Source organism: Hipposideros armiger, unplaced genomic scaffold, assembly GCF_001890085.2.
Source record: "Hipposideros armiger isolate ML-2016 unplaced genomic scaffold, ASM189008v1 scaffold_780, whole genome shotgun sequence".
Classification (NCBI taxonomy): Eukaryota; Metazoa; Chordata; class Mammalia; order Chiroptera; family Hipposideridae; genus Hipposideros; species Hipposideros armiger.
The window spans coordinates 191509-207495 of record NW_017732130.1 but is presented as its reverse complement, the minus strand read 5'-3'; the positions used below and the strand labels follow the sequence as shown (position 1 = coordinate 207495).

Sequence of the window (15987 nt, the reverse complement as noted above, 5' to 3'; positions counted from 1 at the left end):
ACTTTTTCACACCAGCCTTCAAATCCTGAAAATTTAAACTTTTGAATTTATGTCCTAACTTTTATAGCAAATGCCTTTCAAGTAAGGTAATTGTCTCATCCATTTATTAATTTATTCCTTCAAAGATTTGTTTAGTGTACCTGGTATCCTAGCTAATGTGTGAGCTGCTGAGAACACAGTGAAAGCTAGAGACACTTCCTCTCTTTATCTCTTGTCATTTATTCTATAGTAAAAGAAAAGGACCAGCTATTCTGTGTTCTCTAAAACAGGTCTAGCCTAGGTCAGTGGAAACTTCCTTGTCACTTCGTTTTTTTTTTCCCCTGAGGGTGAGTTGACTTGCACTATAGACTACCAAGAGGAGGGAGAAGAAAGTTGCAGACTGACATGGTCATGATAGATAACCAGGTCTGTCCATGATTAGCAAACCGTGTGTTCCTGCATTCAGACCATGAAACAGGAATTGCAGTCATATCTATTTTGGTGACTTCAGCAAGCCCGCAAAACAGGTAAGCAACCACAGCATATATTTTAGATAATGAGCCACAACATATGATTATGATTTTAATGTCAAGAAAATGGAACCAACAAAATTTTGTATTTCACACTATCATCATATTGAATAAGAAAAGGAGATTACATTAAAGTAGAAGCATAAAAGACAATAAGTTATCATTGATTTGCTTCAACTGAGGAGGCTCCCTCAGATATGGAGATCCCAGGCAGAAAGTCAGGTTCCTAACTCAGCTCTAATCATGTCTGGCCAGTGGAAATGAATGGCCTGAAAGGGAAATTCAATATATCATCTAGATACCTCTAAAGAGGGGAAGGCTTAATGCAGGAATGCTCTATGAGAGAACACTTCGCAACATCCACAAAACTCAAACTTCCCCTGTCAGCATCAAGAAACACACCAACCCTGCCCAGAGGTTTCTCTATGAACTGACGAGTCATTGGGGCAGTGGTCCACAGAGTGTAACCGTTATCCTCCTTCACACATAAAAGAAGGAGTGTGTCCTGAGACCCAATCAGAGTGCCATTCTTCCTTAGATGGGACTCCTTACAGACCCCTACAGCCCAGTCCCAAGAGTCGTCCACATGCAGCTCCCAATAATGTTTGCCAGAGGTGAAGACCTGGGCTCCCCATGCAGCATAATAGTTAGATGGTCCAGGATCCAGAGATGCATATAGTAGACTGTCACCCATAAACCTCAAACCTCTCATATCATCAAACAGCCTGATATTGTGATTGGTAATTTCATTAGTGTAGAGAATTTCCACTGTGGAGAGAAGAAAATATTCCAGTCAAAATCAATGTTAAAAATTAAATTGTATATGAGAGAAAGGGTCTCCTTAGTGTTTCACTGGGAAAAAAAATTCCAAAATTAGAAGGGCAGTTCTGACTAAAAAATATGGAATTCAAATGATGCCAGCATGTCTCCTGAACAAATACCTAATTACAATGGAAGACACTTCCTAAATATTCAGAAATCATAAAGGAGAGGGACGTCATGTCTACATGTGGCTGGTTATTTTCTTGACACCTGAAAAGCTGGACACCTGTGCAGTGCCTCCCAGTCCATAGCAATATAATTTACCTCCACCACCCCTTCTCAGGGGGGAAAAATTATACCTTAGATCAAATAAACTGTGATCACTTTACCAAGATAAAGTGACATTCTAGTTAACTAAACAAATTGACACTGAACAATCTTAGTTGTGGAGGGCACAGCAAGCTCAGCTCCAGGTCCAGTCATGCCACTCAGCTCAAGGTGCTGTGTTCAAGTTGCGGGTGGGCATAGCCACCATCCTATGTGGGAATTGAACTGGCAGCCTTGCTGTTAAGAGTGTGTGCTCTATCTCCTGAGCCACCTGGGCTGCAGCTCAGATCAAGGTGCTGAGTTCAGTCTTTAGTTGCCAGTGGGCATAGCCCACCAGTCAAACCAGCAGCCTTGGTGTTAGGAGCACGTGCTCTCACCAGCTGAGCCATCCTGCTCAGTGGCAGCTCAGCTTGGGCGCAGCGTCACTGGCCCATGTGGCAATCGAACTGGTGACCTTGTTGCTCAGAGCTCGCACTCTTGGGCAAGCTCTTAACCAACTGAGCCATTCAGCCGGCCCTTCCCATATTGTTTTGAAGGACATTAATCTTCATTCTATTGCATATTCTCTCCCAATAATTATGGATTCACTCTCTCTCCAATCTGTCTTTTTTTCTTATTTTCCTCAGTTTTCTTTTTTAACATGTTACATTTTCTCCTACTTAAACTAATGTTACTCTCTAGCACCCACAGCATCAGTTTTTACCATTACAGGCACATTTCTTAAATTGCTGGCCACAATTCATTTTTCTGGCATGTCTGTGTAAACTAATTCAGAAGGAATTACTGTCTTATACTTACCATCCAAGAGATAGATATTTCACCATCTTTATTGAGATTTCTTTGGATTTCTTGAATGTTTCCCCATAAGGATCTCATTTGGTTTGAGAGCTTCACCTGTAAGAGAACTGTGAATTTTAGCACCAGAGAAGCAAATAGGTTTAGGTTTCAGACCTCAAATGATGGATATTTTAAAAAAGTACTTTAGGTAGTGTGTAAGATTCATCATGTTTCCCTGTTTGTCTTTACTAATGATCAGTTTTAGGAGATTTCAGCCTGTGGAACCACACAATGCAACATATTCATTTTTCTAAGGAAACTGATCAGAATTTTACACAGCATGGCTACTTCTAAGATAATGAGGAATCTTTCATTAGAATTTGGAATGAGTGATACTTGTCCCATGCTAATTCCAATGTACTTTATCCTACTTCTTTGTCCAGTATGTACCCCATAGAAAATTTTTTGGCATTTGTAGTTTTTATACCAGAGACTCTTTCTCTAAAGGAGGGTTTTATGGTGCCTTGAGCATGATGCTTTATCATCAGAATAATAATGACCATTAACTTAATCACCCTCCCATTGGATGCAAGCTCCATGAAAGCAGGTATAACAATGCATTTTCCTCACAGCTTCATCACTGATACTTAGATTGGTACTTAACACTCAGTAAAGAGAGGATTTCATCATCATCTCTTTGCTGTACTCTTCCCCAGCTTTCAAAGTGCTCTCAGAGGCATCACCTACCCGGGATTCCTCAGCAGCCTCTTCAATGGTGCAGTGTCTGTGAGCCTCGTGCTCCTGAGAGCTAGAGCAGAGCATGCAGAGCAGGCTACTGTCGTCTTCACAGAAGACCTGCTTTGGCTCCTTGTGTAAACCACACATATGTTCCGCAGAGCTCAGGAATTCCTGGAGACTGCCTTTTCTGGCAATGGACACCAGATTTTTCAGGAGAATATTGGTTTTGAAGTTTGTCTTCTGTGCTGGTTCCCTGCACAGAGGGCAATTAGTGCTCTCTGCTTTCTCCCAGGAAACACAGAGACACGACAAACAGAAGCTGTGCCCACAGCTCACAGTGACTGGGTCTATCAGGTAATTCAGGCAGATAAGACAGGTGAATTCTTTATGAAAGTCTTGTGAGATGTCTGAGTTCATTTTCCTGAGGGAAGAAAATCAGGCATTTATTCCTCTGCCCTGGATACACAAAGGTCTAAGTAAAATTTGATTCAGGTTGTGATTCAATAACATTGTGTCTGGAGCAGAATAGGCTTGATTGTTCACGTGACACAAATGGAAAACATAGACCAAGGAGAGTCTTCAAGATCTGTAGAGAACTGGGCTTTGAACCAACACTATCCACCTCTTTCCCCACCCTCTTTTTGTAGAGGTCTTACGGTCTCCTACAACATAGCTTGAGTTTCAGGAGTTTAATACAATTATAGCTCTAGGAAGTGGGTATTGCATGCTCTGGAAATCCATAAGACTCAGTGCTAGTCATTGATTTAGCAAAGGATATTTGAAAAGCTTCAATTTTCCTTATTTCATGTAACTGTTAGGGATTTTCCTCTGGGTGTCCTTTTTCACCTCAATCAGAATCCACATCCCAAAACATTTTTTTTACAAAACATTGTGAATACTTTAAGAATAAATGAAGAGGAAACTAAACATTGTCAAATTGGATCAGATTCTATCTAGAATCCACTGAAATCAATACACTGATCTGTTGAATTTGTCACCCTCTCTGTACTATCTATACCACTCTAATCAAAGACACTAAAAATGAAAGAAAATGGCTGCATCTTCCAAGTCTTATAAATGATTATCAAACACCCCCTTCATATTGTGATAAGATGTAACTTGGATACAATAATAAAAATCAGCACCAAAAAAAGAAATCATGCATTTTACAGCGTAATTTGCTAAAAGTTGGGTCCTTATGTCCATACTAGTTAAATATACAGCAGTCTTTCTAACTTCTTATATTTCTGTATGCTCACCATTGTCACATTTCTGCTGGCCCAATCATTTCCTAGCTTCTTTAAAATTTAAGTCAGAAATCTTGTTTTCTTAAGAGACATTTTCTTCACTTTAAAACAATATTTTCCTCAAATCACTGATGTGTTACCTAGTTATATATTATAGACTGTGACCTCTCTTGTGTGTACAGGTATGTACCACTGTTAAAATAGACTCTAATGTATATAGGATGAAATATTCCTTGAAAAATGTTTTTAAATCTACACCAAATACAAAAATGCAAGATATCTGGACACTGCCTTGTGAGTTCTTATAATACATAGGAACAACTATGGGATACATAAAATTAAAGAACTAAAATTAATCATTATATTGATTCCAACACACATGCCCATAGGACGCCAAAACAAGAATGGAACTATTTTCACTAAGTTGGCAAACAATGTCATTTCATAGGAACAGCCTCAGTTCGCGGATAAATTAAAATTAGGAAATGTTTTTGTTTTCCTTTAGGAAAGTTACAGGAACTCCTTTGTGTTCAATTCTGTATTTACCTAGGAAGCATATATCCAAGATCTCTCCAGTGCTTGCTGTAGAAGTAATAACACAAAGAAGTCAGCTCAGGGATCAAGCCTTCCAAGGGTGGTAGCTTTCAGAAGTCTCTTCAGCCAGATGAGCTCCAAACACACTCATCTTTGTTCTGGAGAAGAATGAGTTTGGCTCCCTGAATACCTGTCTCTCTCTCTCTCTCTCTCTCTCTCTCTCTCTCTCTCTCTCTCTCTCTTTCTCTCTCTCTTTGAATTTTATTGGGGAGTTGGGGAAGGGAGCAGTTTTAGGGAATTGGGACAAGGGAACATTGTGAAACAGGATTTTTTGATGTGTGATTGTATGTGTGTACCAGGATCGTAGTCTCGTGGAACCGAAGAATGGAGACATGGACTAGAAAGGTAAAGATGCAGAAAAAGTAGTTTATTAGAAGAAAAAATACATTTCAAAGAAACAGAAGCGGGTCCAAACAGTAGAGAATGGCTCAAGGGCCATTATTAGAAAAGAAAGTATACTCCAAAGAGTTTGGAGCAGGCCGAGCAAAGAAAGTTCAAAGGCCTCCCTGAATCTCTTTATATTGAGCCTCTGAAGATCACACCCATTTATTCCAATTGATTATATTTCAAAGGTCTTCAGATAATTGTTAAAAATGATTAGATTTCTTCAAACCAGAGAAAAGTATTATTTTAACACTTGAGCTAATTTCCCTAGATAAACCTCTACAAACATCATCTCATCAAGAGCCACTGATTTTACAACGAACCAGCTCTCATATGGTGCTTTTGCTTCTAAATTTCTGGGCATCATAAACTTTTATTTAATTTACAAAAAGGTAGGAAGGATTATTTCATCAGTTAGTGATTTTAGCAAATGTCGAAAAATGGACATATGTTTCCTGAGGTTTGTTTAAATATGTTCACTTATGGAGTAAGTACATCCTTTTACTGATTGATTAACTTTTGTCATTTTAAGGTGAGAGTTTAATGTAAGAACATGTTTGGCACACCATTCTGGTCACCTAATACAGAATGCTTTTTATTTATTTATTTATTTATTTATTTGTTCTTCAGTCTAGTTGTGGAGCACGTCGCTTCACTGGCCCATGTTGGCACCATCACTGCTCTCTTCCCAGGTGAGGCAGATAGGTCGCCGGCCTCTGGGCGGCTGCTCACTGCGGCTCTTGGAAACTCACACCAGCTGCCAGCTGCTCACGCTGGCTGCCAGCCACACACGGTAGCTTATGGCAGCCCACTGCAGCAGGGGCTGCAGCCTACGCTGCCGCCTGCGACTCATGGCATCCCAGCTCCAAGTCGAGCTGTTGTTCACCATCCTAGCTGTAGAGGACAGTGTCACTGGCCCCCATGTGGGATCCGAACCGGGGCCCTGCTTCTCAGAGCTGGCGTCCCAAGCCAGCTCTTAACCAATGCGCCACTCGGCAGGCCCCAGAATGCTTTTGAGACTTCTACACTTTTCAAACTTTTGGGGGCTCTGAAATCTACAAGCATACCCTTGTTTTAAAGAGGGACCTTAAATTCATTTTTTTCATACTTGAGAAAATCAGATAGAGAATATCTTTGTGAAAAGATAGGCAATAAGTCTAAGAAATGCTGGAAGAGGAGGCCCATGTAATTATGATGCTGAAAGGAGATCAGTGGAAATAGTTTCCCTCAATCCAATCTTAGGAAATAAGATTATTTATTCATGCTGTGCTTCTTTTTCCCCAGCCACTTGGAATTCTTCCTTTGTGAGTTGTCTCATCTCACCTGTGGTCCATCTCCAAAGATGTCTGGGAAACACTCACAACTGACTGCATTAGCGTAATCCTATTAAGAAGAAAAATCACATTTACAGAAAGGAAGCAACCTGCAAGAATCAAAACAGGATGATCAAGAAAGATTCATGTTATTTTTGTAGCCTTGAGCTTGGAAGATCGACACCATTTCTAGAGAGCTAGAGTGGTCCAGGGAAGCTTCTATGGAGTGAAGGAAACAATGCCTCAATTCAAGATCAGAATAAATTGATATCCTTTCTCAGTAAATTTGTAGTAACATCATTCTTTAAACACCAGGTAAGAGCAGCGTAGATGCTATTATTTCCTCCTCACATTCTATCTTCAAACACCTATTTGTAGTTCTATATATACAGAGGGTGCCAAAAACATGTATACACATTTTTAGAAAGAAAAAAACTATCAAAATTGTAATAATAATATATACCAATAACAAAAGATGAATACAAGTCACGTTTGACTTCTGCAATTACAAGAGGTGCTCAGAGTGGTTACCATCAGCATCCAGACACTTCTGATAATGGTGAGCTACTGCTTGAGCAACACTGACCACAGTGTCCATTTGTATACATTTTTTGTCACCCCCAGTATATCAAAATATGTATTTTTCCTAGGAAATGCAGGCTGGACTATAATTTGATTGTCTTTTTTTTCATATTATCACTTACTTGCTATTATGCTTACATTTGTACAAGCAAGTTTTCTACTGACTATTTTATGTGCTGTTGCTTTATATCTTTTAATTGTATGACTTTAAGAACCAGTTAGCACATCTAAACTATTTTAAGGATCTTATTTATGTCTCATATTTATTTTGTTTTAGTAATTGGGGCAGTAGTTTCAACTAGGAGAGATTCTTTTTTCTTTAAGGGGACATTTGTTGATGTCTGGAAACATTTTTGGTTGTCACAACTGGAAGTTACTACTGGCATTTAGTGTAAAGACCATGGATTCTGCTAAACAGCCTACAAGACAAAGAGGAGTCTGCCTCAAGAAAGAATTATCCCATCCCAAATACCAATAGCTCTGATGCTGAAAAATCCTGAACTAGAGGGTTTTAACATAAATTAGTAATAACACTTTTATTTAGCTAGTAACTGGAGAGAGCAATCAGTAGAAATCATGCAAAAATGGAAAGCTAAGAATGAGATTAAAATGCCATTGCTGTAAATTGACATAGGATTCCCTGAAGTCACTCTAGTGGATTAATCTAAATCCATATCTACTAGAGAATGATATTTTGATTTGGGAATATTGTCACTGTGATTTAAGATGTTCTGCCTTTTAATGTATAAACATGTTTTCAATTCTGGGAATAACACATTTGCAGGCATTCTTGGATTATTTCATTGCTTATTTATGAACAATTTGTCTTAGATACTGGGGAGCAGCCATGGTCAAGACAGACACCAGTCTTACCCTCCTGAAGGCTATAGTCAGGGAGCAAGGCATTGAACAAATAGATCCAGGGGTTTTAGTTACAATTTGGGTTAATGCTATGAAGGAAAAAAGGAGGGGATGGGGGGGGGGCAGAACTAAGGGAATATATAATGAGATGTAACCTTAGACTAGTGTAAGGAAGTAGCCTTTGAAGACAGACTTGTGGGTAATTAGGGTGTGGTTGGGTGGGGATCCTGAGGTGGGAAAGAGTGTGATAAGTTTAAGTGACTAAAAGAAGCCACCGGATCTGGAGGGAGTCACACACAGAAGCGGGATGAGGTAAGAAGGGGCCGGAATATTCAGGGTTTTGTAGTTTTCAGAGTGTTTCAATCTTGAATACAATATTCTACTCCTTTCCTAATTTTTCCAATGATTTGTTGGTATATAGTTTATTTTTTCTATAATTGTTCCCTACCGATATCATCATAGGAACAGTATTATTTTCTTCTCTCCAACCCTCTGATTTCTTTCCTTCTCTCTTCTTCCCCGCCACCATATTTAGAAATTGTGCCAGCTAGGACCTCCAGTATAATATTGTACAGAAGCAGTAATAGTGACTGTCCTTGCTCTTATCTCTGATTTTAAAGAGAATGCTTCTAAGAAGTTCTCATTGGCATTGGCATTGGTCTCTTAAGCATACACATTCTCGATTGTAAAAATTCTCTTTTACTCATAACACTCTAAATGCTTTTATTACTATATGTTGCATTATTTTAGACGTTCTGAAGGTCCTAGAAAATGATCAACATACATGTTTGAGAATAATGTGTTTTGTAACTACAGTAGTCCTCCCTTATCCATAGAGGACATGTTATAAGACCTCTAGTGGATGCCTGAAACCTCAGTACCGAATCCCTACCTATATTTACTGTTTTTTTCCCTGTATATACATAACTTTTCCTTAACAGAAGCACTTTATAGTTTCTTTTTGGCATATCTGAATTGCCAGCATTGAAACCGTTGTGCTTTGTGCACAATGTACTCTTGTACATTGTACTCTTGTGCTTTGAAGCCATGAAGTAAAATAAAGGCTACTTGAACACAGGCACTGCGATGCTGAGACAGCTGATCTGATAACCCAGATGGCTACTAAGCGAGTGACTAATGGGCAGGTCGTGAATACAGTGTGGAAACACTGGACAAAGGGATTTATGTCCTGGGTGAGATGGAGTTGGAATGTGTGAGATTTCATCACACCGCTCAGAATGGCATGTAACTTAAACTTATGAATTAGTTATTTCTGGAATTTTCCATTTAATATTTTCAGAGCACAGTTGACCAGAGGTAAATTGAAACCTGGGAAATAGAAACCACAGAGAAGGGGGACTACTTTATGAGATTTGATATCTATTAATAAGCTTAATCTTTTTAACTGAGTAGAGTCCCTGATGTCTTTGCTGATTATTTTGTGTGCTTGACTTATCTATAATTGAGATATTGCTTAATATAAACATGGATATGTCAGTTACCTGCAATTTTTCTATCAATTTCTTATGTTAATTCTGAGGCTGTCAGTTGTCTTGCATGCTTCGATTTGGTATATATTATTAAATTGAAAATTTTTTATTGTTTATTGTCCCTCCAAAGCACACTAGATTTTTCCACTTAATATTTTGCCTGAGAGCACACCAGAAATGTTAGTTTTCTTTCACTTAGCATTTTCTATTGTTTTATTTTTAAACTTCTCCTATTGTTATGTAGTAGTGTTTCTGCTAAATATACGTCACCATTTTATTCTTGTTTGTCCAATACGAAAATATATTATTTCTTAATGGTAAATTTAATCCATTTATGCTAATTTTAATTAACATAAGTCTTTTCAGATTGGCATCTTTCACTTAGTGATATGCATTTAAGGTTTCTTCACGTCTATTGCTGACTTGATAGCTCATTCCGCTTATCATTGAGTAATATTCTGTTGTCTTGATGTACCTGTTTATTTACCCATTCATCTACTGAGGGACTTCTTGATTGCTTCCAATTTTGGGCAATTATGAATAAAGCTGCTATAAACATCTGTTTGCAGATACTTTGTGGACACAAGTTATCAACTCCTTTGGGTAAATGCCAAGAAACATAATTGCTGGATTGTATGTTTAGTTTTGTAACTAAAGCACTCATGGAGAAATTGCTGAACTCCTCCAAAGAGGCTATTCCATTTCACATTCCCACCAGCAATGAAGGTGAGCTCCTGTTGATCTACATCCTACATGTAGCTACAGCCAGCATTTGGGGTTGTCAGTTTTCCATGTTCAACATTCTAAGAGTTATTTAGTGGTACATTGTTGTTTTAATTTGTAATTCCCTGGTGACATATGATGTTGAACATCTTTTCATATGCTCATTTTCGTGTATCTCTTCTTCAGTGAGGTGTCTGTTTAGGCCTTCTGTCATTTTTGAAGAGGATTATTCATGTTCTTATTGTTGAGTTTTAAGTGTTATTTCATTTGCAATTATTTCCCCCAATTTTGGCTTGTCTTCTCATTCTCCTGGCAGTTCCTTTGCAGAGCAGGAAATTTTAATTTTAACGCAATCCAGCCTATAAATTACTTATTTTATGGATCATTCCATTGGTATTGTATTTTTAAAAGCCATCATTATCCCAAAGCTCATGTAGATTTTCTCCTATGTTATCTTCTAGGAGTTTTATAGTTTTATATTTAGGTTTATAATCCATTTTGAGTTCACGTTTCTGAAGGGTGTAAGATCTGTGTTTAGATTACTTTTATTTTTTTGCATGTGGATATGTATTTTGCTAGCATCATTTGAGAAAAATACCATATTTTCTCCATTTTATTGGCTTTATTCCTTTGTCAAAGATCAGTTGACTATATGTATGTGGATCTATTTCTGTGCTTTCTATTCTATTTTGAACTATTTGTCTATTTTTTTCATTAATATCATTCTGTCTTGATTACTGTAGATTTATAGTAAGTCAAGTTCAGGTAGTGTCAGTTCTTTGATCTGTACTTTTTTTTCAAACCTGTGTTGGCCACTCTGGGTCTTTTACCTCTCCATAGCTTAGATCATAGTGAAGAAAGGGCAGAAATTATTAAAAAATGGAAGGATATATATTCAAATACCACACTGAAGTATAATCAAATCTAGAGGAAATTGTAGTAAAACACGGGACCCTGAAAGTCAGATATGAATTTGTGATGTGGGTGTTAGTTATAAAAATCAATGACAAGGCTAAACCAGCACTAGGGGGAGTTTGTACTGAGTCGTTCATGGAAAGCAGGAAGGATGTTAATCTAATCAGTGATGGATAGGCATATGTATCCTAGAGAACTGCAGAAACCTAATCAGGGTGGGGCTTCCGGGATCCTGATAGAAAGGATTTCCAAAAGCGAGATTTGTTTTACTCCGAGGCATTTGGAGTTTGCTGGACAGTGGAGAACTCAGAAAGTTACAGCTTGCTGTCTGGTCCAGAGAACACAGAACCCCTGACCCGATTAGACAGAATTTTTTACCAGTGTAGATGAGACCAATTATAGAATCTTCAGGTGAGTAAAGAGTTCTCAGTAAATGAATTTATATTTTTTTCCCTTAAAAATAAAAGGGGAACTTGAATTTAAGCGTCAGAAAACTTAAGACTTTTCCAAGTAGATGAAATATGCCTCATTAATAAAAAATTATGTGATTACTTTCAGGTTACTCTGGAATTATAGAATTTTAATACCTATAATTGTTTGAAATTTATCAATTAATATGTGTGATAGTTTCTGTTATTTTATGATGTATTTGGTAAAAATAGACCGAATTTCTGGATGGGAAATCCTAGATATAATGTAGTTTTTATATTTGGCATGCTACTTAAACTTAACTGGGAAACCTTGTTGCAGAATGTGAAAAGTAATATTTTTTCAGGAATTTAAAGTTGCAGCCTTGGTCTTTAAAATGCCCAGTAACAATCCAGAAATCAGTGATGGCTATGAAAAGGTAACTGGTGACACACAGAACGCAGAGGAAATACTATACTCACTATGGTCTAGCAGAGGGTATTTGATTACCACCAATCATTTATCTTAATATACTAGATGGGGGTCGGCCAAGTGGCGCGGTGGTTAAGAGTTGGCTTGGGACACCAGAGGGCCCTGGTTCGGATCCCACATATGAGGGCCAGTGACACTGCCCTCTACAGCTAAGATGCTGAACAGCAGCTCCACCTGGAGCTGGGCTGCCATGAGTCTCCGGCGATGGCCTAGGCTGCAGCCACTGCTGAAGTGGGTTGCCATGGGCTACCATGTGTAGCCAGCAGCCAGCGTGAGCGGCCAGCAGCCGCTGTGAGTGGCTGTCCAGAAGCTGGTGGCTGATCTGCCTCGCCCGGGAAGAGCGCAATGATGGTGCCAACTTGGGCCAGTGAGGCAACGTCCTCCACAACTAGACTGAAGAACAAAAGGGCGGCAACTTGTCTGTTCCCCTTTCCCCAATTCCCCAGCACTGTTCCCATCTCCCAATTCCCCAATAAAAATCTTAATATATATATACACTAGATGGCACTGGTTGTCATTTTAACTTAGGATTTGCGTATTCTCAATTTTTTGATTGTATAGTAAGTCTGATATGATTTCTAATATATTGATCTCGTATTCTAAACAGTGGATACTCTTTATAGTAAGCTCACAAATGCAAAGAGGTTAATATCAAAAAAAGAAAATTTGATTGTTAGAATTCTCACAACTGATGGTTATAGTTAAATAAAGATGAATGTAATGCTAATTGATTATTTTGTGTTAAGAATAGTTGGGAATTTTTTTAATAGAATAAAATAGAACATTGAAAATAATTTTGGTTAGTGTAGATACAATGTACATGTGTATGTGTGTGATCATTTTTCTCAGATCGTTCTGTCAATGGGTGTCAAAAAGGTCATATTTGTGTATTAGAGCAGAAAACAAAATGCAGAGAAGTGCTTCTTCCTACCAGCTCCTAAAATACCTGCATGTTTCTTCATAATGGCAATTATCTATTGATATTTTTATTTGTTCATATCTGTAAGCATCTGAGGAGAGATATGTCTCCTTTGAACTTTATATCTCCACCAGAGGGTCTTTGTCAGACTGAATATGGTTATATTTAATATGCTTATTCCAATACTTCTTAATATAAATAATGTCTATTGACTTTACAAAAAAATAAAATATTTAGCTCTTTAACTTCTCGACCACCCCTACTATACACATGTATACACTTCTCTTCCCCACATTTTCACCATGATTCCATTGTCTTTGTTAGATGAATTATCATATCAATTATTATTTCTAGATAAAATGAAAATAATACCTGAGCTATGAGGTGTACTGCGATTACATTTCCTTTTTCTTATAACATTTTCCCATCCTGCAGTTTATAAGTTTCTTTTTATCCTCAAACCCTGAACTAAAAACCTCTTCTCAAGCTACACAAACACATCAGCAATTGGTCCATTTCATCTAGAGACTGTTGGCCTCCTTCAGGTTCAGCTTCCCACTGTTGTGAGACTTTGCGTACCTTAACTCCTGGTAGGTCCCCTTCGCCTTGCTGATAATATTGTCAGAATCCCCTTTGTCAAAATCTCTTGGTCTGTGTTAGATTGTTTCCTCATTTCCTGACCAATAGCACCTATTTTAAAACCTTTTACGTTATCATTCTACCTTTCGATATTATTTTCCTCATCTTTCATTGAGTTTTAATTTCTCCTACATTATATCTATTATAATATATAAGATCTCGTTTTGTTTTTTGAATTTTTTTAAAAGTCTCTTATTTTTTAATATTGTATTTTGTCATCATTATAATTTAGATGGGTAACATAAACTCTCAGTGTTCTTAGTTTTCTCATCTATATCATGGGGTTATAATAAGTGTAAAACATTTAGGAAAATGCCTGGCTCATAAAAGCGTCACCTACCAACAACACAACTGTATTTCCATTTCTGGTGCTTTAAACACATCATCATGTCTTTCAGAATAATTGGGTAGAGAGCAATCAACCCCTCCTTCTTAGATTCAGATTCCAAATACTTCACTTCTCATTTCTTTTTCTTTTTTTTAAATTAAAGTCTACTGGGGTGACAATTGTTAGTAAAGTTACATAGGTTTCAGGTGTACAATCCTGTAATACATCGTCTATATATCACATTGTGTGTTCACCATCCAGGGTCAGTTCTTCTTCCATCATCATATATTTGATCCCTTTTACCCTCATCTACCACCCCCCTCCTTCCCTCCTCTCTGGTAACCACTGACTTCTCATTTCTAAAGTCGATTTTCTATAACTTCCACTTTTTTCTTAGTTAGAATGTGTCTGAGTGGGCTCAGCGTTAGTCCTAAAGGAACTGTTCAAGGAACAGTCATGAGTATTTGGGACATGATCTGATCATATACCAGAGATGTTAGGTTTTTAAAAAATTGTCTTTTCTATCCAACTAATTGGATGAATGATATGAGGATGTAGTGGTTATCAGATATTCCACCTGTTTAAGTTCTTCTAGTAAGCGAAGGTGGTAAAACTTTCACTGTGTCTTAAAGACCAGTAACAATAATCAAACAAATACTGTGAATGCTCTGTAATTCTCATTTAATCCTTGCCATTTAAAGGCAGAAAAAGTATGATTCATTAGTGAAGCCTTTATTCCCATGTATAAGGTCCAGAGAAACTGTAAATCAGTCGTTTATTTCAGGTGCAAACTTCGATAACTAACTCATGAAGAAACCACAGTTGGATGCAAGTCTGGAAGATCTCCTTGGCTTGTCTCATTTCTATTTCTAGTTCCACAGCTGCATATTCAATCATGGCCACCTGCACTGTCCTTAGAAGGTTCAGGGCCCTATGGAGTGAGTGTCCTTTTCTTTTATACACTTTATTTTTTTTTTAGAGAAGTTTGGATTCACAGCAAAATTGAGCAGAAAGTACAGAGAGTTCCCATATACCTCCTGTATCCCATTAATATACACACACTCACAGACACATTCTGCACCAGAGTGGCATATTTTTACAATCGATGAATCCACATTGACACATCATTATCACCCAAGGTTCAGAGTTTCCATTAGTGTTCACTCCTGCTGTTGTACATGCTATATAAGTTTTGACAAATGTATACTGACATGTATCCTTTAGAGTATACATAATAGTTCCACTGCCCTAAAAATCTTCTGATTCATCAGTCTGTCCAACCTCAACCCTTGGCAACCACTGATCTTTTTACTGTCTTCCTCACTTTACCTTTTCCAAAATATTATATAGTTGGACTCGTGAAATATGTAGGCTTTTCAAATTGCTTTCTTTAACTTAGTAAAATGCATTTAAGTTTCCTTCATGTCTCTCCTTGGCTTGATTGCTCATTTACTCTCGGCACTGAATAATATTCTATTGTCTGGATATACCACAGTTTATCCATTTTCCTACCTAAGGATATCTTGGTTGTTTCCAAATTTTGACAATTATGAATAAGGCTGCTGTTAATATCCCTTATAGCAGCTTTTTCTGCACAAATAAATTTTCAGTTCATTTGGGTAAATACCAAGGAGCATGATTGCTAGATTATATGAGTATGTTTAGGTTTCTTAAGAAACTGCCAAATTACCTTCCAAAGTAGCTGTACCATTTTGCATTCCCACCAGCAATGAATGAGAGTTCTTGTGTCTCTATAGCCTCACCAGTATTTGGTGCTGTCACTGTTTTGGATTTTGGTTGCTCTAATACATGTATAGAGACATCTTATTGTTTTAAAGCCTTTTTTTTAAAGGCATTTCTCTTTCATTTTAATATATATATATATATATTTTTTGTTCTTCAGTCTAGTTGTGGAGGACGTTGCTTCACTGGCCCAAGTTGGCACCATCATTGCGCTCTTCCCGGGCGAGGCAGATCAG

General features: G+C 37.7%; 1 protein-coding gene across 1 annotated transcript; it reads right to left on the bottom strand.

Moving 5' to 3' along the window:
• Window positions 1–813: 813 nt before the first annotated feature.
• LOC109374037 (tripartite motif-containing protein 43B-like) lies at window positions 814–3530 on the bottom strand. Its single transcript, XM_019628301.1, has 3 exons — window positions 3123–3530; window positions 2420–2492; window positions 814–1277 (listed from the first exon to the last, which is right to left on the bottom strand). The coding sequence occupies exons 1-3, from the start codon at window positions 3528–3530 to the stop codon at window positions 814–816; spliced, it is 945 nt and encodes a 314-aa protein (XP_019483846.1).
• Window positions 3531–15987: the final 12457 nt, after the last annotated feature.

Bases quoted from the DNA above. Each gene is read 5' to 3' on its own strand.
- LOC109374037 (XM_019628301.1), bottom strand. From the start codon at position 3,530: ATGAACTCAGACATCTCACAAGACTTTCATAAAGAATTCACCTGTCTT. The intron at 2,493-3,122 runs GTAGGTGATGCC...GTTCTCTTACAG, and splicing joins AGGCTGCTGAGGAATCCCGG to GTGAAGCTCTCAAACCAAAT. The intron at 1,278-2,419 runs GTGAAATATCTA...TTCTCTCCACAG, and splicing joins AAGAAATCTCAATAAAGATG to TGGAAATTCTCTACACTAAT.